This window comes from Ptiloglossa arizonensis, chromosome 2, assembly GCF_051014685.1.
Source record: "Ptiloglossa arizonensis isolate GNS036 chromosome 2, iyPtiAriz1_principal, whole genome shotgun sequence".
NCBI classification, from domain to species: domain Eukaryota; kingdom Metazoa; phylum Arthropoda; class Insecta; order Hymenoptera; family Colletidae; genus Ptiloglossa; species Ptiloglossa arizonensis.
In genome coordinates this window covers 29,197,452-29,220,014 of record NC_135049.1, presented here as the reverse complement: position 1 = coordinate 29,220,014, position 22,563 = coordinate 29,197,452, and the positions used below count along the sequence as shown (strand labels likewise).

Here is a 22,563-nt window from a genome sequence, read left to right as displayed (position 1 = left end):
TCATGTTTAGTTTGAAATCAGAAGTGGTAAGATATATATCGTATTTGTAGTCTGTATTACCAACTCTCTTGAGTTTTATTCATTTTAGGGCCACGAGTGGCGTTACTGTACATTTCTGAATCTTTCAGTCTATTGTTGTCTTTGGAAGAGCACGTGGAATCATTTTATAACTTGTGATTTATTTATGTAGTCTTCAAAATTTTAATTGTATTAAAACATAATCCAAAATGGTTGTAATAGGGAAGAAAAAGGTATATATTAGGATTGTTTATTTATTGTTTCTATTATACTTGGTAAAGCAACTGAGGTTATTTTATATTATAAATCAATTTGGTAAGCTATTAACAAATAATACTTTTAAATTTATAGTATCAATCGGGAGAGGGAGCGCAATTTATGTCAAGGAAAGCTGCTCTGAAAAAATTGCAACTTTCTTTAAACGATTTCCGTAGATTATGTATATTAAAAGGCATATACCCAAGGGAACCACGTAATCGTAAAAGAGCCCAGAAAGGTGAACCTGGTATCAAGACATTGTATCATAAGAAAGATATTCAATTTTTATTACATGAACCCATAATTTGGAAGTTACGGGACTATAAGGTATGTTGGATTGACTTTTTATCAATATGTTGCAATAAAAGATTACACATTTATAATAAAAATTACATCTTTTTAGGTATTTAATAAGAAAGTTGCAAAGGCAAGAACTTTAAGAGAATTTTCAGATATGAAAAGATATTTAAGCAGTCATCCCAATTTACAATTAGATCACATTGTCAAAGAACGTTATCCAACATTCATTGATGCTCTCAGAGATTTAGATGATTGTTTGACGCTGTGTTTTTTATTTAGCACATTTCCATCTCTTCGTCACATACCAAGAGATCAGTCACTATTGTGTAGGAGGCTATCAATCGAGTTTCTACATGCTGTGATTGCTGCTAAGGCACTACGCAAAGTATTTGTTTCAATTAAGGGATATTATTATCAGGCTGAAATTAAAGGACAAATGATAACTTGGATTGTACCTCATCACTTCTGTTTTGAGCCTCAAGCAAAGACTGATGTAGACTTCAAAATCATGTCTATATTTGTGGAATTTTACATTACGCTGTTGGGCTTTGTTAATTATAGGCTTTATCATACGCTTAATTTGTATTATCCACCAAAACTTGCTACTAGTGGTAAGATATTTCTGATACTTTAGATTTAGAAAAAGACTACATAGACAATGCATTTTAAATTGGTATAATATCAATATTTTACACATAGAGCACAATGAAAAGACACTTGTGGATGAAGAGGCATATGTATCAGAGAGAATAAGTGCGTTAAATATACCGTTAAATAGTCTAGATCCTTCTGTGCACAACATAGAAGAAGAAGAGTTAGAGATAGATCAATTTGCAAATGTAAGTACGAATTAAATTGTAACGATGAATTAAAATTGTATATCCTACCATATTTTCATTTTAGGAAGGTGATGCCTCAAAACTGGAAGAATCTAGGATAGAAGCGGAGAAGGTTACAAAGTTGAAAACACTGTTTAAAGACCTAAAAATTTTCTTAAATAGAGAAGTACCAAGGGAACCATTGGTTTTTATTTTGCGTTGTTTTGGTGCCGAAGTGTCTTGGGATAAGTTGCTGTTTACTGGAGCAACATTCCAGGAAAACGATGAAACGATAACTCATCAAATAGTAGACCGACCTAGTATGACCAAACAGTATATTTCTAGGTAATAATGTAATTTCTTTGTTTTCTTTATGTGTTATTTACTTTCAGTTGTTTTAATCATATTGTGCGTTTGTAGGTATTACGTGCAACCACAATGGGTTTTTGATTCGGTCAATGCTAGAGAATTGTTACCAGTGGAAAAGTATTTAATGGGCTGTGTACTTCCGGCGCATCTTTCACCATTTTCGGATAGTAGGCAAGATCAAATATACATTCCACCGGAGGAACGTACTCTTGTGGACCCTGAATTTAAACTCAACGATGGTACGTTTTCATGTGTTTGTTTTAATGTAATATAGAGTAATGAATATAAAATAAAAAGTAATCTTTGTTTTCATAATCAGAAGAAAGCGAGTCCGATGAAGAAGCAGAAAACGAGGACGAAGGGGGCGAAGAAGAAGATTCGAAGAAAGATTCGGACGAAGAAACCAAGGAGAAGCAAGATGAAAATAATGACGTAGAAATGAACGAGGAGCAAGAGAAGCAACGAGATCGATTGCAAAAGGTTGGCTATCATCGTTGGGTACATATATTTTTGCGAAACCTTTCGCGATATTGCTTTATCACTTGTATACTTACTAATTACAGAAAAAAGAAATGAAGGTAAAAAGTGGCAAGGTAACGAAAGAAGATCCATGGGAGAAGAACCGACAGGAGAGGCAAGAGTATCGGCTACGGGAACGGATGATCAAGAAAAAACACCGGAACTTGTACAAGAGTATGATGAAAGGTCGCGAGGAGAGATCCAGAGAAATCCGGTTGCTTCGCAAAAAGAGGCGCATCCACGATGCTCTTGAGAAACAAAAGCGCAAAGAAGAACGCAAGCAGAAAAAAGTTGCATCTGCTGATTAAAACCGAGTAACAAAAGGAAGCTACTCAATTAATATAAATACAATATTTAATAAATCCACTTTTTATTGTATATTATGCATATATATACATATAACTGTAAACATAAGTATCGTGAATTATATACTTCTATGTATTTTTTATACCGATTAGATACAAGATAGGTACAGTTACGCGTAATGGAGAGATGCCTTTAATCCAGTCCTCCCACTTATTGGGAGCCTACGCGTACGACGATCCTGGTCCCTACTTTTCCACTGAAGGACTTTGAAGGCCAGGCTGCCCACACAAGTTAGCCTACGCGATCCATGCTCCCACGAAAAATTACTCCTCGCTGCGATCTTTTGGGCTCGATGGTTTCGCGTGAAAAAAAGAAAAAAAAAACGAATCTGCACGTTCGATCACTGCTTCAGTACGACCACCCCGAAGGTCGTGCATTGATCTCGAGCATTTCGAACGCGGATTTGCTCTTATTGCGGGCTCGTCTCAGTTGTCCGGTCGCTAACGCGTCTTTGATTAGCCCCGTGACTTTCGCTAGACGAATTAGCATTGAAGGACAAACCCATTTGGCGGCGGATAAATTACCGTCGATGCATCCGGTCGGTTCCCGCGTACCGTTCCCGCATCACCTTGAACATCAAACATCGGAATCGGATACGAGCGCGCGCGGAATCGCGACACCGGTATTAACATTAACAGTAACTATTAACTTGTAACTGGGGTATACTTTAATACATTTTTTTTTGTTCGACTTTCAGTATTCTTTTGAATTCCAGGATGGAACGTTGGATGTTCTAGTTAAGAATACTCGTAAACGACCTTCGCGAGACAGCCAATCAATTAAAACGTCCAGAGCAATAACCGAGTATCCTCAGTTTTTCCAATCTGCTACGCAGCGACAAGAAAAACCTTCGTGTTCCTACGTGCCAATCATAAAAGCTGCAAAATTACATAGCTATTAAGGGCATCGAACGGTACCAATTCTATCTATCCTTTTTTCAATCCTACAAGCACTTGATTTATTCTCGATACAAAAAAAAAAATTGGAGGTACTCTTGTACCTGACTCTCCAATCACTCCGTTACACGTTGAATGATGTGTAAGTTTCGTACGTAAACGTATATTCGAGAGAACAAACCTATTGCTCGTCAAGTTAAGTGGCTTACCATGTATGTACTCGTAAAGTTTTAGTAATATCGCGTAAGGAGCGCTTATTTTGTCAGTGGCTCGTAAGTAACGACGGACACGGAGGTGTACGTGGGTGATATTTTCCATACGTTCGAAGTTTTTCATTTTAACGATCCATGGCATCGCGCGCCATCGCCGATCGTAAAAGCAAAAGTACGTCGCGAGTCACTCATACAGCGAAAGTAAAGGTTCGCCCCGTTACTCGTCGGATTCCTACGCGGTCGTCGTCGTCGTTGTCGTTGTCATCGTCATCGTCATCGCGAGTTTTCACTGCCCCGTTCGGGGACGATTTTAATTTCAATTCGGAACACGGACCTCCGACCATCTGCAATACCCGTTCGATGTATTCTCCCGTGTTCCTGACAATGGCGTACAGATCGACGAATCGCGTAGCGTTCTATAGTCCGGTCGCGGAGGTAGAAAATTATGGAAAGTTAAGAGTAAACGGCCACGGTAAAAAGTCGCAAAGTTGTTGCGCAAGTCTTGCGCGTATAAATAAATCAGCGCTGAGTCAACTAATTTATCGTCGTTCGAAAAATCGTTATCCGATCGAGTAACCGGCGAATCGGGTCGCGTTGCGTAAAAAAAAAAAACAGGTTCAGGTACCGTGCGCAAGGTCGACGATTGCTTAACATCCGTTTCTGAAAATCAACGTTACCCCGCTCGGGTTAGGTCACGCTTTTCGCGAGAAAATTGTAATGGAAGATCCTCGGAGAGTTGTTCCCGCGTCGACACGCTCCTACTGTGCGAAGCGGAGAAAATTACCTCTGGGAAGTAATTGCGAGTCGTGTTGGGTCAGGTGTATTAAATAGCTTTCGATGACTAAGGTGAAATGACTCGATACCGTGCACGCTCCCATTAACCGGGGAATCATCTCTTCGGCCACGCCTGCACATTCGTAGGTCGTTTTCAAGTCACTTTCAAGTGCGAGAGGTTGCTCCATTAGTTGCATCGCAAAGAAGATGATCCGTTCTATTTTCGTCCTCGAATGAATCATTTTTTAATTTTACGGGTTTGGGACGTTGTACGGTCGTGTCTCGAGTAATGTTCGACTGTTATCAATATGCAAAGCGCATATAGAGAATCTTTCGTAGGAAGTGGTCGAAGATCAGAAAAATGACGTAACAAAATTCTAGAGTAAAAAATATTAGAATCGAACGGGATAGTCTAACCTTCATAATAGTAAATCTTCGAGGAAATATACTTTCATAGAAGTGTCAAACGTGCATCGATATTTGTTACGGAATTATGGTTATCGATTCTCTTCCATACCTACGCGTTCAATACTATCGATGCTGGGTCACAATCTACAATATCGATAATACCGACTCGGTATCATTTCTATTGCTTCGAGTCGAAGATACCCAGTGGGTGGGGATGATCCCTGACCGAGCAACAAATTTCCCATCGATACCGTGTGATACTTGTTTTTGGTTTCACGTCACGTCTATGTAAGAGATTGATTTCTGAAGTAACCGTTCTACAGTAGATTATTGCGTTTTACCATTGATTTTTCGTCGATAATCGGGACATAATCGCGATACTCGTTTTTTCGTTTCGCGCCACGTCCGTGGCAGAAATTAATCTTGAGAATAGCGTAATCGTTCGACAGGCGACTATTGCGTTTCAGTATCGAAGGTAAATGGTGAAACTGTAGGAGAGTCCTCGCAGGACGTGCGTTCGCCGTAGAACGAGCTGAAACGCTTTGCTTCGATTTCTTTGGCTATTTGCAGTGATGACTGCAACCGATGTGTCGCGACGATCGGCGTCGGTGAAGTCACCGACACTCGGTGGACCCAGATGCGCGCGCACGAGCTCGTGTGCAGATTGGGCGCTTACGTCATACTTGCTATTCCTGTTCCAGGCCATCTCCGGCGAGTATCCTTAAAACGGTTCGTCCACGGAACCTGCGACGCGATCTAATAACATCCTAATCTCCTTCACCGCGGGACGACGATCCCGTGGATGTTGCCGCGCTTCGCTGAATACGCGGATTTCGATGCAATCCCCATGGAAATTGACGGCACTCGCGTCGAGGGAGCCAGGAAAGCCGTGCGGAGAAATTTAATTAGGGAAGGACGAGCGAGTTTAATACCGGGCATAACTCGATGAAGCCTGGATATATTATACACGTTCGTTAACGACGCTTCTATCTCAGAGAATTCCGTTTGGCATTTTCTCGAGGATTTTGAATTTGTAACCGCGGAGAATTAAATTAATTCGAAACCGTGGGATAACCCCGAACGAGTCGAACGATACTCGCGGGATTATCACGATAGGTATTTATAAATTTATTTATTTGTACGAAATACGTGGATTAATACACGCATAGAATGCATTCGAAAGAATGTGCACGTTCGTTCGTGAATATTTGCTCACTATTGATGGAAAATTATCGACAGTTACCGCCATCGATAATTTCCGTTAGTTTCGAATAAACAATCGATAGTTCGAAGTTAGAAGGATCGGTGTACACTTCGAGTACGATCAATTTCCGAGTAGCTATTTATTTTTATTTACAAATATAGGATTATCGACATTTTACGTCTGTAAATGTCCGTCTGTTACCATTTGTCTCACTGTACCAAAAATATTAGGTTATATCGATCGAAGTAGAGAAGTACACAAAAGCGATTTACGACAAGGATTATATATCTTTAATAAAAATGTTTTCCATTTTACTTTAAAACAATGGTAAAACTTATCTACGTAGGAAAATACAGAACTCAGATGTTATAATATAAACTATCGAAAACTATCAATAATAGAGACGAACTATCGAAACTCGTTCCATGATTGGAAATCATCGATAGTTTCGATACTGTACTCGATGGTTTTTCATTTCCATTCTCCACTCGTGAAAGAAATGATCGTTTCGATAAATACCAACGAAGTTTTTCTAGGGAAAGTTAACAAAACGAAAGAAATACAAGAGTTTCACTTTTCCATATACTTTCGGTGTACGCAGTAAAGAGGTTAGCAATTGCATCGAACGAATAATTTTCAATTTCGCAGAAGGTACGTTCTAAGACAATTCTCGGACATCGAAACGTTCGATTATATTACATTGCAACGGTGTGAACGGTCCTCGAGCGTTTCGAATTGTAAACAACGGAAAGTCCCGTTCAAATGAATAAAATAATCGTGGAACGTTGCAACGCGACGAGCGACAACCACAACGTGGAATCCCAAGTATCTTATCAATTTAACGAGTGGATACAATTCTCAACGAAAGCAGTATACGCGTTTAAACAAGATTCGTAAAAAGATCGAAAGGTGCTCGAAATTTTTAACATAATTGACCGTTGGTCACCTTCCTGGTCGTAAACCTCTACCGTTTAACTCGGTGTGTCTCGAATGCAAATACATACGTAGTTTCTTTTTCTTTTCAGCCGAGTCGGGGATATCGCGTCGCGGCGGAATGTTCCGGAGGACGCGAGTTTCGCATCTCGTCGACGGAATTTTTCCGCGGTTCCTGTTTCTTTCTTCGTAAAGGAAGATATCGATGCTGGATTTGGCGTGAAACGTGAATGTTGTACGCGTGGGACGCGCCCGACGACATTCGGACTGCCCACGTAGTACGTCGTAACGCATCGGGATTGAAAATATCCTGTTTCTCGAAAACGTTCTCTGATCCGGCACCGATTTCGGTGAAAGTCTCGCGTCTACGGATTAAAGAAAAAAATAATTGTCGTCGAAGGATGCGAGCAGGAGTGGCGCGACGAGTATTTTTCCTGTTGACATAGGTCCGTGACATTTAAACAGACCTCGAGTACAATCTGCGTTTGTATGAAAATTATAACAGTAATTATCTCGCGTATGTAGAGTCGTCGCTGAAACTATGAATTAGAAAAAAATTGTTCACAGCAGGAGGAACGATCCAAGTGGTCCCGGTCCACCAATTCGACGACTCAGCTTTGAGTTTACAACTTGGATCGTTCGTATCTTGAATATTGCCCTTAATATTGTACACGTATCTTGAACGTTACCCTTAATATCGTACACGTGTCGTTAGTATGTACAATGCGACACCGTCTCGCAAAAGTACACTCTAATCGAGGCTCTGGTCCAAACGATCGTACCAAGCAGAATTATTCGAAATCCCGTGGAAATTTCTGTTTCAGTTTCTCGAAACCAAGGCGTTGCCTGGCGAAGTGTAAATGAAAAAAAAAAGAAAAAAAACTCCGGGACAAAGGAAAGGCACGCACGAACTTTTCGTATGCAATTGACACAGCGTGGATTGCATCAGGAAGAGCGTCCTTGATTTTCATCGTGGTAATTGTAGTGTGCGGCAGTCCCGCCGTGGGGAACCGCGACGATGAAGATGAAGGCGGGTTCCGTTTTCGCGAGCGAGCACAGAGGATCGTTATTCCACAGAGAGAAGAAAAAAGAAAGAAAAAAGAAAAAAAATGTAATAAACGACGAAGGATGCCCGCGTACCAGCGACGCGGGGGTAATTATATAATCAAGGTTATTACGGCATTAGATAATCGATCCACCGTCGCGATAAAGGTGCTCGATCGTTCGTTTAAAGCGAGAACGGTGCGTCTACCGCGTTCACGTTGAAAACAACGTCGCGTTGGGATTAATGGTATGCAAAAGATATGCCCCAGGTCGGCCACGATTCATTTTTCTCTTTTTTTTTTTTTTTTACGTAGTTTAATTGCTCCGCCGGTCGTTGCCTCGGACAATGATTAACTCTGGCGATTTCATTGCAGGTGAGGGGCGATGCATTCGCTCAGCCATCGATCTCATCGTTGCTTCCTATTCGCGTTGTGCACCGATAGCATGGAAAAACGTCGATCACGTTTATTAAGCCGCGGACGGTTGAAAAAGTCCCTCTAATGAAGTTTAAGATCGCGTGACGCGACGTTCCATCGTTCGATTAAACGTTACCTCGTTGTTGTTGTCCGGTAATTGCAGATTCGAATCGTTTTAAACGACCGGGGATACGTCTTGATGCGTCCAGGAGTCGATGAGCAGTTAACTTTGAAGAAACTCGAGCCAGGCTTCGTGACCAGCACCCGATAATGGTCGTTACATTGAAACCAGCGATAGGATCGAGTTTAATATGTAGGTACTCTCCTACATCGATCGATCCGATTACCTAAGGTTTGCTTCGTTAGAAACTGGCAGACGGTATTCGTCAAAATGAACGTTTCGTCTAATACATCAGCACGGACAGGTATTTGGTATCGTTGGTCACTAGGTGCTCTCAACGTTTAGGAATATATTTTACACCTTAAATTGGTCGAGATTGTACAAACTATTATCAGCAATTTTAATCTCTATCATTAGTCACTAGCTGCTCTCAACGTGTAGGAATATATTGTACACCTTCAATTAGCCGAGATTGTACAAATTATTTTCAGTAATGTTTATCTCTATCGTTAGTCACTAGGTGCTTTCAACGCGTAGGACTATGTTGTACACCTTAAATTAGTTAAGATTGTACAAATTATTTTCAGCAATGTTTATCTCTATGGTTAATCACTAGGTGCTCTCAACGCGTAGAGAGTTGTAACATTGTACACCTTAAATTACCCAAGCCTGTACAAATGATTTTCAGTAATCTCTATCGTTAGTCACTAGGTGCTCTCAACCCGTAGGACTACATCGTACCCCTTAAATTACCCTAGATTGTAAAAATTACTTTTAGAAACCTCTACCTCTATCGCTAGTCGCTCGAGCGCTCTTGCTTCTTTTCGAAAATTTGTACAAAACAAATTTAAAAAAAAAAAAAAATCTACTTTATATACAAACAGTAGTACACGTTACAGTACACTCCCCTGGCGAGTTTCTCAACGCGCTCTCCACGATTAGATTTCACACAGACTACTCCGTAGACAGTCTCCAAGCTCCGATCGTTCTCCGTTTGACGCGGGAACGGACAACCGCGTTTACGTTCATACAGACGTAACGTCTTACGTTCGCGATCGTTGTATAATATTCAATTAAGCTTCCACGAGGCGGAGATTCAATAACGCCGAATCTCGGCCCGTTAACGGTCCCCTTGGCTATTTATTATTCACCCTACCGTCCGCGCGCTCGCGCTCGCGCGCGCATAATAAAGACGTACGATTATTGTCATTATCGCTGGACGAAGTGACGTCGAAACGCGTCGCAGGTTACGCTTTTCCATTAAATACGGCGAGGCTCGTTCAATGAAACGAATCGTACGAGCGATCCGCGCGTACAGCGACGTCCGCGCGAACCGGCCGGCCAGTCGTTCCGTAAATCAACGCGGAATGTTTTCCAGGCGGCGCGGTTATGCGGCGTTTCCACGAGAAAACTGGGAAATCGTCGATCCTGTCGTCCATCCCGCGGCGACCTCCAGCTGATCTAGGAATTCCTGTTGCACGACGGAAAAAGTACATTACCGGGTGTCGTCGCACGGTGCACGGCGCGAGGCGTGCGCTCGCATTGTGATGTAACCACGGATGATGAATCAACGGATCGTACGCGTCGTCGTTGTACACACGTGCCCGGAGCACGTTCGCAAATTGGTCAATTACCCGCCCGCGACACTCGAACGACGTTAGTCGCCGTTTCGATCGAGCGTGATCGGCGATCGCGTCCCCGCGCGCATCGATCTCACCGCGCTAAACGATGAATTATACCGGACGAGTAACTTGTAAAACGGGTACACCCGATCGTTTTTCTACGAAAACGAAATACTCGGCGACGGCGAATAACAATCAGTTTTTGTGTTTTTTCTTCTTTTTTTTTTCTTTCAGCGACGCCGAGGCTCACCGAGTGGCTCATTACCGGTGAGGATTAACGGCTATTCGATGAAAGAACCGATAATCGAGCGTTGATCGAGGAAACTTCGCGACTCGAAGAACGTTGTTTATTGGATCTCGATCGGTGTATGATTTTGCGAAGACGTGTACTTCGAGGGGGATGAAGATTGAAGGGACGAGGTACGAGGTTCTAGGTACAGGGCGTTTCAAAAATTAGTCGTGTATTGTGTTTTTAAATTTAAAAGGTTCTTCCGTTAGGTTGAACGCGTGTTTTTATAAGATTGTTATTCGAGGCGAGTAGAGAGTCGTTCATTACCGAATATTAACGTCTATTGAACGAAAGAACCGATAATTGAGCGTTGATGGAAGAAACTTCGTGATTCGAACTATGTTGTTTATTGGATCTCGATCGGTATATGATTTTGCGAAGATTGTACAAATTATTGTATACTTCGAGGGGGATGAAGATTGGAGGGACGAGGTACGAGGTTCTAGTTACAGAGTGTTTCAAAAATTAGTTATGTAATGCGTTTTTAAATTTAAAAGGTTCTTCCGTTAGATTGAATGCGTTTGTTCCTACCATTGTTATTCGAGGCGAGTAGAGAGTCGTTCATTACCGAATATTAACATCTGTTGAACGAAAGAACCGATAATCAAGCGTTGATGGAAGAATGTTGTTTATTCACGACTCGAAGGACGTTGTTTATTGTATCTGGATATGTTATTCGAGGCGAGTAGAGAGTAATTCATTACCGAATATTAACGTCCATTGAACGAAAGAACCGATAATATAGTAGAGCGTCGATGGAAGAAACTTCGCGACTCGACGAACGTTGTTTATTGCTCCCGATCGGTAATATAATTTTGTGTAATTTATATTTCCGGGTGGAATGAAAATCGAAGGGACGAAGCTTGGAAGTTCGAGGTTGCCGGGTGTCCTGAACGTTGGTCTCTTTCATGGATCGAAAGATCAGTAATCGAAATGTTTCTAATTTCCTGGTATAATTATATTCTCGTTTAACTGCCTCGGAGCTCTAGGTTTATTGGCGTGGATCTTGCACGGGAGAAAAATACCAATCGTATAAACGAAGCTATAAAAGGTAATTGCTGTATCTTCGAAGTGAATAAGAAAGTCTAACCAATCGGGGATATAAAATTTTATGTAGCGTCTTCGTACGGATTGAGAAGTCAATGTGATTATTTACTTCCAATTTCCTTTCTTCTGACCTCCGTCTTTCTCGCGGATGCAACTCAAGGGTCTTTCGTTTCTTTCAGAAGTTTCGCTCGAGAGGAAAACACGGGACCAGTTTTTGGAACACCCTGGCTCGTGACACCGGAGCGAGGGAGATCTTAAGGGGACGAGTATTCGTTACAAAAGGGACCGAGGAACGGTGTCATCGTACGTTTTCGTCATTCTGGGGTGCCGTGAACGTGGCGGAGAAAGAAAGAAAAAAAAAGAACGTACAAGTTGTCCACGACTACTTACAAGGTGGTTTGCGTGCTCGACGGGCCGAGCTTTTGAAACTCGATCGAGCAACCGATCGCTCCGGCCCCGGCGATCGAAGTTATCCGCAGTTGGCCAGGCGGATGACGCATCGTCGAAAAGAATACGAAATGAACGCGTGCCCCCACGAACCCGTTACCTATACCACGCCACACCGGACTCGGGCCTGGAAGGTACAAGGTGTGCTCCGAAGGTATGCCTCGGGTTCGCGCGTCCACCTGGAAAACCGCGCGTCCACGAGCTTTTCCATGGATTAAAATATCGATGATCGTCGACACAGGGAAAAGAGAGAGAGGGGAGACCATTGAAAGTAACATTTGCTTTCAGACGCCTTTCAACGTTCCCGGATACTCGAAGATCGATGCACCCACCGTTTCTGTCTTCGCATAAATTGAAACATCGGTAATCGGAACTTTCGAGACGCGAGTTTCGAGAACTTTCTAGGCAACGAACGTGTTCCACACCTCTGAAAGTACCAACGCTCGAAAGTTGACGAGATTTTCCAAAATTTGTCACGATTGTCGAGACTTTTCGGTCGTTCGGAACTTGGAAGTTGCGTGTAAAAAAAAAGAAAAAGAACACCGGTGATCGTAGACGCGGGAAGAAGGGCAACCGGACCGTTGAGAGTAACCTTCACTTTCAGACACCTTCTGGCGTTCTACAGGGCTGGAAGAGGTCGCCCAGACGCCCACAAATTTCGCAGACACCTCGTGACCAGCGGGGGACCATGAAATTCCATGGACCAGCAGGGTGTTTCGTTTTTTAAAAAATATCGGTGATCGTAGACGTAGGAAGAAGAACAATCTAACGATCGATGGTTGCGTTGTCTTTCAGACACCTTGTGATTATTCTTCGGGGTTCGAATAAGACGCAATATGTTTCATTTTTCATAAAACATCGGTGATGGTGTATACAGCACGTACTTAAAAGTAACTTCACTTTCAGACACCTTGTGATTATTCTTCGAGGCTCGAATAAGACGCAATATGTTTCTTTTTTATTAAAACATCGATGATGGTGTATACACCAGATACTTAAAAGTAACTTCACTTTCAGACACCTTGTGATTATTCTTCGAGGCTCGAATAAGACACAATATGTTTCTTTTTTACTAAAACATCGATGATGGTGTATACAGCAGGTACTTAAAAGTAACTTCACTTTCAGACACCTTGTGATTATTCTTCGAGGCTCGAATAAGACGCAGTGTGTTTCTTTTTTCATAAAACATCGATGACGGTGTATACAGCAGATACTTAAAAGTAACGTTCGCTTTCAGACACTTTCTGACGCCGGTTGGAACTCGAGGAGGGCACTCGGACGCCCACGGGTTTTGCAGACACCTCGTGTCCAGCGTGGTACCGTGAAATCCTCGGTTAACGCAACGTCCGCGTTGCACAACGTGGTTCCAGCCGTGGCATGGACGAACAATGCGATCTCGCGGATGCAAAGTTTACCCTTTTAATCGCGACAAAATCGTTCGGTATCGCAGCTGGATCGTAGTCCTGGACTCGCGGAAGCCAGACCCTCGGCAACCGGGTCTCTCATGGATCGTTGCCCGATGCCACGAAAGATTGCATCGTTGCCTCATGGATCGTTGCTCCGATCCGCGGAAGGAGAGATTCGCTGGGGATCACGGGGATCTCGCCACGGGAATCGTTAACGTTGCCCGTGGACGCCCCGATGGAACAGGAAGGACGAAACCGGAGACTGGATAGCCTCGAGGTGTATCGGCTGGAGAAAAAGAAGAAGAAAAAAAAAAAAGAAAAAGAAACGCGTCTGGTATTTCGCCAGCGGTGAAACCTACGCAAATATTTGCGCGGGATCGATGTAATTGTTAGTTCTAAAGCGGCCGTTTCGCGCTTTCTTCGTTCTCCATGGAGGACGTTCCACCGGGAATGCGTAATTACGAAGGAGACACTGGCTCTATAACGGGTGTCCCGTAGCGAGCGCCCCGACCGTAGAACCAATGGTGATAAAAATCCAACGCTCACTTCCGAGTGTTCTCTTCGGGTATTTGTCACTTGGAAAATAAGGATTGAGTTAGTTTATAATTCTTATCTTTCTCCGGTACTCTCCTTCGGAGCAGAGCTTCCCGAACTATCGATCACGACTCTTCAAGGAGGTCGTAAAGTGTTTAATTTTTCCAACCGCAACAACTCGAAGAGAATCGTCCAAAATGCTACGTCGGATTTGTCAGGTTGTTCGGAAAGTCATTTCTTTTCTTTTCTCATTAAATTATACATTCTCCATTTTGGATAACCAAACGACTCTCCGAACAACCCGATACCTCGAGTTCGAACATCCACTCGACAATGGATCACCTGGTTGATTACAAATCGGATTGGTCTTCGACAATAGTGTATCTATTCTCAGATTCTAAACAGTAGTTTATAATCGTCCGAAGTTCTGCGTTGGATTTACCTCGAGCTCGAACGTATCTTCTGCGAAACAATAGCCGCGAAGTTGGATCGCGTTAAGGATCTGACCCGGCGTGCGCGAGCGCGCGTCCGCGCACAGACAAGCGGAATCGTCTCGTGGATCTTTTCCCCCGGTTCCCGAAAGCATTAATAAACGTCGAGAACGTCCGACCGATTCCGCGAAATTATCCCCGTGTGTCCACGTTGCCGGGGACACGCACGGCAAGGAGTACACGCGTTTCGCGCGACTCTAATGACACTATATACCCCGGCTAGAGTACACCGGTGTCGCTGAACCCCGGCGCCTCGAGGCGTTTCACAGGCGGAGGCCGCTGAGAAGAATCCACGGACGCGCCGGCTATATATACTTTGCACCATTACGCTTAATCTACGGGCTGCGCCGCGGCAGCGTCGATTCATAGAGACCGCGTAGAAACGCGCCGCGTCACCGGGAACCGCGGCTCGTTCGACGTCCCCGTTGATTTGCGATCTCGCGACCGGAAGAAAAACCCGTGTACGAACCGCTCGGCCGCGCGCTACACGCCGACAGGAATTTCAAACGCGTACCCTTCCGCGCGCCCGCGATACGTTCGCCAAGTCCTATGCAGATCCCGTGGACGCGTACGACGAATGAACGAAATATTTACGAACGGCGATCGCGTTTGCGATTCGAAGCCGAGACGAAGTTTTTTCAAACGAAAGATCAGGGTTTGAGTTTCGCGATGCACGTGAAATATAATGTAATTGTTCGAAACGAGAGATTACGTTCTAGATTCGAGTCGAGACGATAGTTTGAAACGAAAGATTACGTTTAAGATTCGAGTCGAGACGAAATTTTGTAACGAAAGATCACGATTGAGATTCGAGTCGAGAGAAAATTTTGAAAAGAACGATCACGTTTACGGTTTGCGACGTTCGTGACAAATAGACGAAATTTTGAAAGGAACTATTACGTTTGAGATTCGAGTCGAGACAAATTTTTAAAAAGAACGATTTCGTTCACGGTTCGCGACGCACGTCACAAATAAACGAAATATTTTGAAACGAACGATTACGTTTAAGATTCGAGTCGAGACGAAATTTTGAAACGAACGATCACGTTTGAGATTCGAGACAAATTTTTGAAACGAAAGATTATGTTTACGGTCCGCGACACACCCGACAAATAAACGAAATACTTTGAAACGAAAGATTACGTTTACGGTCCGATATATTCGGAGTATCATTGAATACGAATACTATTTAGAATACAGTACATAGAATACAGTATACAGAATCTAGAATACTCTATAGAGAGAGTTACTATCCGCGAACACACAGTGTAACGAATGGAAAAAATTTTGAAAAGATAAGGATACAGTTTGCGGTTCAGAGTCGAGACAAAGTTTCGAAACGAAAGTAGCACAGAATATGAATGAATGGTGTTTAAAATACGTAGAGAACTGTGCAGCGTACGAACGATTGAATGGATACAATTTTAAAAGAACGATTACGTTAAAGGTTCGACGTACCCGAATTGAAGACCAAATTTTGAAACGAACGATTACCTCACGTTTATGGCTCGCTGTACCCGGAGCTGTATCGAATATGAATGGTACTCGCAATATGTACAGTATTGTTCATCGTTCGCTACCGTCTGCACAGTGTGACGAATCGTTAATGCAGATGGGCAGATACGTCGAAATAGAATTATATTACGTTTGTGGCTGGATATACGTATCGAATATGAATGGTATTTACAATATGTACAGTATTGTATAGCGTTCTCTACTATCCACGGTTTCAGGTATCCGTCGGGGGCCTTGGAACCTATCCTTCGCGGATACGAGAGTTTCACTGGAGAAACAGATCGTTTATAAAAAAAAGTACTATTGACACTCGCATCTGAACTGCACAGAATTGACGAGAGAGTAGGATAAGCACGATCGTATTTGTTTTATCGCAAACGAATGATTATTAAATTATGTCGGTCACGTTCTTGTCGGACACACCGTGCACTCGTTACGGGGGTGTTCGATGAAAGTCTCGAACAGGGTCTGGGCGCAATCTCGTGTTTCGAATCGTTCAATTCTCACGTCGAGGGCCGTTGTCACGTGCGCGTGATTTTACCGTTTCGAGGATTACGTCGGCGCATAATCGACTCGTTTCACGATCGTTTGGAGTCGAGATTTATAGCGCGTAACCATTGATTATACCGAACGTTAAAGATTCTAGACGATTAGGATCGAGACAAAAAAGCCTTCCGGAACGAGCTATCAAAAAATGTATCCATGACACGAGATCCACGCGTTTGATAGCCGATGTCGGGAACACGTTTCAGTTCTCAAAATATTATTATTTACCGATCTTAATCGAGCAGTAATCGTTCAACTTTTCTGTATTGTTTCAGAACGTTAGCTACGGGCCCAGGCAGAAGATCGAAACGCGAAGTTAACGGTTCGTATCTATTCATCGTTCCACGGCCGTTAGCCGGCTTTCTTTGCGTCTTATTACGCGGTAAGTATTCCACGGAGCTACCAGAGCTCGAGGTACCATATCCATCCCGCGCGATGAACCTCGGTGAACGCAAACCAACGCGAAATTCCGAAAGAACCTCGGTTACGGTCGCGATCGACCTCCGGAGAACAGGATCGTTCGTTCTCCAAGACCCTTAACCCACGACCAGCGACTAGCCATCTTACAGACATACTAAGGTTACAGAAGCTTTCTTGCTGAACCACCATGGAAACATCTCGCGAAATTTCGAAAGAATCCTTCGTTAGGGTCTCAGTTGACCTCTGGAGAACAGGATAGTTCATTCTCGAAGATTTTTAACTCGTGACTAGTCATCTTATAGACGTACTAAAGTTACAGAAGCTTTCTTGGTGAACCACTATGGAAACATCTCGCAAAATTTCGAAAGAATTCTTCGGTTAAGGTGTTCGTCGACCTCTGGAGAACAGGATAGTTCATTCTTGAAGATATTTAACTCGTGACTAGTCATCTTATAGACATACTAAAGTTATAGAAGCTTTCTTGATGAACCACCATGAAGATAGCTCGCAAAATTTCGAAAGAATCCTTAGGGTCTTGGTTAGCCTCTGGAGAACAGGATAGTTCATGCTTAAAGATTTTTAACTCGTGACTAGTCATCTTATAGACATACTAAAGTTACAGAAGCTTTCTTGGTGAACCACTATGGAAACATCTCGCAAAATTTCGAAAGAATTCTTCGGTTAAGGTGTTCGTCGACCTCTGGAGAACAGGATAGTTCATTCTTGAAGATTTTTAACTCGTGATTAGTCATCTTATAGACGTACTAAAGTTACAGAGGCTTTCTTGGTGAACCACCATGGAGATAGCTCGCAAAATTTCGAAAGAATCCTTAGGGTCTTGGTTAGCCTCTGGAGAACAGGATAGTTCATGCTTAAAGATTTTTAACTCGTGACTAGTCATCTTATAGACATACTAAAGTTACAGAAGCTTTCTTGGTGAACCATCATGGAGACATCTCGCGAAATTTCGAAAGAATCCTTCGTTAGGGTCTCAGTTGACCTCTGGAGAACAGGATAGTTCATTCTCGAAGATTTTTAACTCGTGAATAGTCATCTTACAGACGTACTAAAGTTACAGAAGCTTTCTTGGTGAACCATCATGGAGACATCTCGCGAAATTTCGAAAGAATCCTTCGTTAGGGTCTCGGTTGACCTCTGGAGAACAGGATAGTTCATTCTCGAAGACCCTTAACCCGTGACTAGCTATCTTACAGACATACAATAGTTACGGAAGCGTCCTTAATGAACCAACATTGTGAAATTCCGAAAGAATCTTTCGGTTAGGGTCGTGATCAATCTCTGGAGGATAGTTTATTTTCGAAGACTCTTAACAGACATAGAAACGTTTCAGAAGCTTTGTTGGTGAACCACCATGGAAACATCTTGCGAAATTTCGAAAGAATCCTTCGGTTAAGGTGTTCGTCGACCTTTGGAGAACAGGATAGTTCATTCTCGAAGACTTTTAAATCTTGACTAGTAATGTTACAGACATACTAAAGTTACAGAAGCTTTCTTGGTGAACCAACATCGAGACACCTCGCGAAATTTCAAAAGAATCTTTCAATTAAGGTCTCCATCGACCTCTGGAGAACAGGAGAGTTCATGCTTAAAAACTTTTAACTCGTGACTAGTTATTTTACAGTCATACTAAAGTTACAGAAGCGTTTTTGGTGAACCAACATCGAGAAATTTCGAGAGAATCCTTCGGTTAGGATCGCGATCAACCTCTGGAGGATAGTTCATTTTCGATAGTTCATTTTCATTCACTTAATCCGCGACTAGTCATCCTACAGTCATACAAAAGTTACAAAAACGTTCTCGGTGAACCGCCATCGAGACACCTCGTGAAATTCCGAAAGAATCCTTCGGTTAGGGTCTCGATAAACCTCTGTAGAACAGAATAGTTCATTCTCGAAGACCCTTAACCCATAACTAGCCATCCTACAGCCATACAAAAGTTACAGAAGCGTTCCTGGTGAACCAACATTCTGGTGAAAAATTCCGAAAGAATCCTTCGGTTAAGGTCTCGATAAACCTCTGTAGAACAGGATAGTTCATTCTCGAAGACCTTTAACCCGTAACCAGCGATCCTACATCCATACAAAAGTTACAGAAGCGTTCTCGAACGAACCACCATCGAGACACCTCTCGAAATCCCAAAAGAATCCTTCGTTTAAGGTCTCGGTCTACCTCTGGCGAACAGGATCGTCCTGACGCTTAACCCACGGGGCTAGTCTACCTTCTAGGTACACACACCTTCTCGAGAGTTTCGCGCACGAGCACGATCATCGAGGTGGTTCCAGGCGTCGAGCTCTCCGAGTTCGCGCGTCGTTCGAGCGGCTCCGCGCGGCAGTGTACCAGAGCAGGTAGGAGCGATCGGTATCGTGCCGGTGTGCAACAGAGAAACCTCCAGGTAGTCGATCGGGCCACGAGGGCTGGGGTAAGGGGGGCGAGTACACCTAGAAGGAAAAGGAGAGGTGGGAGACCGGCGAAAAGAGAGAGGCATCGCTCGACGCCGAAGAGAAGGACCGTCGGCCAATGAGACACCAGCGCCGGCGATGACGTCGCCGTTGTCTCACGTCGAAGTCTCACCGAAAGTCTTCGCCAGCCGCCAGTTCGTCCGCGGTCTCCCGGCTGGACGAGGAGTTCGTCCTTATACACGACGTCTTCGCCGAGAGGTGGTGTTCAGTTTATTTATTTTTTTTACTCCCCGTTGTTGACCGACCAGCGATACCTAGCCAACAGTGGACCACGCATACAAGGAGGCATCGTGGCTGAAGGAGGCTGCTGTCGGCCATGGGGACGGGTAAGTGTTCACCGAAGAAACCGTCTGCTTCGGGGGATACCGAAGTTTCACGAACGCCAGTAGTCTCTCTCCTTTCGATTTTTAACCGTCCCGATCGTTATCAATTTTTCCCCCCAATAGTGACCGTACGATAATCGCCGCGATCGTTTCGTACACGAAACGTAGCTGGATACCTCGTACACGGCGGACATTATCGTTCGGATATCCCGACGATGGTTCGACCAGTTCGGTTTCGTTCACGTTTTCACCGTCGATCGATCGTCGAAATCGCTCATAAGAACGATCCACGCTGCGTACGCACAAACGTAAATGAAGAATTTTCAACCGTAGCAACCGTCCGAGGATTCACACCGTACGAACGGGTTTAACTTCTTCCTACGGAGTCAAGGTCGTCTCGAATTATTCGCGTGTTCGGATACCCGGTCGCGTTGTACGCACCGTACGAACAGGGACAATTAACGCGGTCACGGTGCAAGGGGTTTCCCCGGGGTTCTCCAAAATGGTCGTCCTCCGCGCGACGGAATGCGCGGATAAGTCGGGGGGCCCTCGACCAACCGGGATAAAAAAGCTCTCGGCGGTCTTCTTCCTCTCGAGCATGGGTCTGGCTACGACCTTGAATCGATAATAGGATTCCTCGGGACGTGGAAAGTACGCTAGATTCCACGATCGTAAATGTGTAACACTTTCGTCCTTAAACATCCCCCACCCCTCCCCTGTTCGTTACGCGAGCGATCCGAATTTCATCGGTGAAAGCAACGACGAGTGCGCAAAGGGATCGTGTTCGTTTTGTCTCCGAACTTGACCTTCCAATATGGCGCGTCGTTCCACGGGACGGTTGTATCGCGTATTCAGGATGCAGGAATTCGTTCGCGAAATCGTGCTGCTTTCGCGACAACAAACGCGCGATAGCTACGACCTTTAGCACATCCTTTGGGCAGATGGTGTCAAGGATGCGCGCGAGGCGCGCGAGCCGCCCGATCAGAAATTATGCGACTACCTGGGCGTAACGCGAGCCGGTTGCGTTTTTGCGCGTTAAAACGAATACCCCGTTTCTCGTTTCTGTAATTTTTTTTTCCGCCTCTCGAGTCGTTCCTAGATCGGTGGCCTTTCGCGGTGAGCTTTCCTTCGATACCGTTGGATTCCACGGGTCGATAGAGACCCGAGGACTTTCGCGCGGGTTAACGAGGCCCAATTACTCCAACGTTATTGCATTGTTCGCTTATCTCGACATCGTAGGCGTGTTACTTTCTTTTCGTTCTTTATCGCGACGGATCGTTGAATTTACCCGAAGAGAAAATTATCGTCACTTTCGAAACGTCTATCATCGTTGATGAATTCAGTGATTCTTTGACGTTACTCTACAGTTTCTTTCGTTCTCGGTTAGAAATATTTTTCTCGTTAATTGTTAGCGTTCGATGTACTCTGCGTTTTAAAAGTGTACCAATCTAGAGTCGAATAGAGTGAGAACATTCGAATTATTGCGTTCGAATTATTAGGTTCGAATTATCACGTTCGAATTATTACGTACACTTTTTTCGAATTATTACGTACACTTTTTTCGAATTATTACGTACACTTTTTTCGAATTATTACGTACACTTTTTCTCGAATTATTACGTACACTTTTTCTCGGATTATTACGTACATTTTTCTCGAATTATTACGTACACTTTTTCTCGAATTATTACGTACATTTTTCTCGAATTATTACGTACACTTTTTCTCGAATTATTACGTACATTTTTCTCGAATTATTACGTACACTTTTTCTCGAATTATTACGTTCGAATTATTACGTACATTTTTCTTGAATTATTACATACATTTCTACGTTCGAATTATTACTTCCTTTTTTTCGAATTATTACGTTCGAATCATTACGTACATTTTTCCCGAATTATCACGTTCGAATTATTACTAAGAAGATTTCTTTTCCATTTAGTTTCTCAGCATTGGACATTTACGCGCAACGACTCTGTACAAAGATATCACATGTAAAATCGTTCGAACGTGGAGATATCGAGGGATTGGTGTATTTCTGAAACGCGGTGTACTCGTTCGAAAATTCTTATCGAAAGACCGGTGCATCGAACGGAAGAGCCATTTACGTTCAAAGCTTGTTTAAATTCGGCTGCATCTTCGCGACTGTTTCGGGACGGGCGCTTCCGGTTTCGTCGGTGTTAACGACTTTAGAAAGCGAACACGCACCGGCAAAAATCGCTCGGACCCCCTTAAAAAGGTATCGTGTGTGTCTCCTTGCAACGAGCGTTCGTGGTTCTGGTCGACACGTTGACGACGATCGAAACATTACGTCACGATCGATAACGTCGTCCCTCGAAGGATCTAGCGGCGGAAGACTGGTTCGACTCGGAAATCCAATAAGAATCGTTCCGTCACCGTTTGTATTATCCAACCGATTAAAAGTCGTTCTCTCGACCTTGGTATTCGCGCGCTCGTAAACGGCCACGTTGGAACGAACGAGAAGGTCTAAATAAATTTAGGGTCGAGCTGGGCAAATTTCCTGAGGGTTTCTTCTCTCGAACAACAACAAAAAAAACATTTCTTTTCGATTTACTGCGATATTACTCGGTTAACTATCGGAAACGATCGTTCGTGAACGAAGAAAATGGAAAAAGTACATCGTTTTGGGTCGATGTTTGTTCAGGGAAAGTTTTTCGATCTTTTAGAATATTACTCGGTTTATTTAGAATATTACTCGGCTAATTATCTGGATCGCTTGTTCATGGACGAAGAAAGTATAGAATATCCATAATTTTGTGT

General features: G+C 43.5%; 3 protein-coding genes and 2 long non-coding RNA genes across 9 annotated transcripts in view; 4 read left to right on the top strand and 1 right to left on the bottom strand.

Moving 5' to 3' along the window:
* The first annotated feature begins 122 nt into the window (after positions 1-122).
* LOC143143318 (pescadillo homolog) lies at positions 123-2,767 on the top strand. 2 transcript variants are annotated; one of them, XM_076304437.1, is made up of 8 exons: positions 123-251; positions 370-603; positions 680-1,187; positions 1,276-1,415; positions 1,480-1,739; positions 1,815-2,002; positions 2,086-2,243; positions 2,327-2,767. In XM_076304437.1, the coding sequence occupies exons 1-8, from the start codon at positions 228-230 to the stop codon at positions 2,588-2,590; spliced, it is 1,776 nt and encodes a 591-aa protein (XP_076160552.1). In that variant the 5' UTR covers positions 123-227; the 3' UTR covers positions 2,591-2,767. The 2 variants fall into 2 exon arrangements, with proteins under 2 accessions (XP_076160552.1, XP_076160550.1); XM_076304435.1 differs by having other exon boundaries at positions 2,083-2,243.
* On the bottom strand, positions 2,657-3,932 carry LOC143143320 (uncharacterized). Its single transcript, XR_012991089.1, has 2 exons — positions 3,754-3,932; positions 2,657-3,526 (listed from the first exon to the last, which is right to left on the bottom strand). It is a non-coding gene; the product is annotated as an uncharacterized LOC143143320 (long non-coding RNA).
* LOC143143319 (uncharacterized) lies at positions 2,896-3,608 on the top strand. Its single transcript, XM_076304438.1, has 2 exons — positions 2,896-3,285; positions 3,364-3,608. Exons 1-2 carry the CDS (start codon positions 2,896-2,898, stop codon positions 3,547-3,549), a joined length of 576 nt encoding a protein of 191 aa, XP_076160553.1. The 3' UTR covers positions 3,550-3,608.
* Positions 3,933-5,158: 1,226 nt separating the features above from the next.
* LOC143143200 (uncharacterized) lies at positions 5,159-10,428 on the top strand. Of its 4 annotated transcripts, none has more exons than XR_012991055.1 (5): positions 5,159-5,226; positions 5,640-6,054; positions 7,900-8,228; positions 8,494-8,848; positions 10,035-10,428. It is a non-coding gene; the product is annotated as an uncharacterized LOC143143200 (long non-coding RNA). The 4 variants fall into 4 exon arrangements; XR_012991054.1 differs by lacking the exons at positions 5,159-5,226; positions 5,640-6,054 and adding exons at positions 6,983-7,051; positions 7,168-7,521; XR_012991057.1 differs by lacking the exons at positions 5,159-5,226; positions 5,640-6,054; positions 10,035-10,428 and adding exons at positions 6,983-7,051; positions 7,168-7,521 and having other exon boundaries at positions 8,494-9,760.
* Positions 10,429-19,602: 9,174 nt separating this feature from the next.
* Dpy (fibrillin-like protein dumpy) overlaps positions 19,603-22,563 on the top strand; it is a 135,823-nt gene continuing 132,862 nt past the window's right edge. The window contains 1 exon segment of the mRNA XM_076304764.1: positions 19,603-19,782. Within this exon segment, the coding sequence (XP_076160879.1) occupies positions 19,773-19,782 (10 nt within the window). The 5' untranslated portion in view covers positions 19,603-19,772.

What these genes read in the sequence shown, in the direction of transcription:
- LOC143143318 (XM_076304435.1), top strand. Translation starts at nt 228, where the DNA reads ATGGTTGTAATAGGGAAGAAAAAG. An exon ending in ACCAAAACTTGCTACTAGTG is followed by an intron (nt 1,188 to 1,275) that starts GTAAGATATTTC and finishes TTTTACACATAG; the next exon opens with AGCACAATGAAAAGACACTT. An exon ending in ACCAAACAGTATATTTCTAG is followed by an intron (nt 1,740 to 1,814) that starts GTAATAATGTAA and finishes GTGCGTTTGTAG; the next exon opens with GTATTACGTGCAACCACAAT.
- LOC143143319 (XM_076304438.1), top strand. Translation starts at nt 2,896, where the DNA reads ATGCTCCCACGAAAAATTACTCCTCGCTGCGATCTTTTGGGCTCGATG. An exon ending in CACCGGTATTAACATTAACA is followed by an intron (nt 3,286 to 3,363) that starts GTAACTATTAAC and finishes TTTGAATTCCAG; the next exon opens with GATGGAACGTTGGATGTTCT.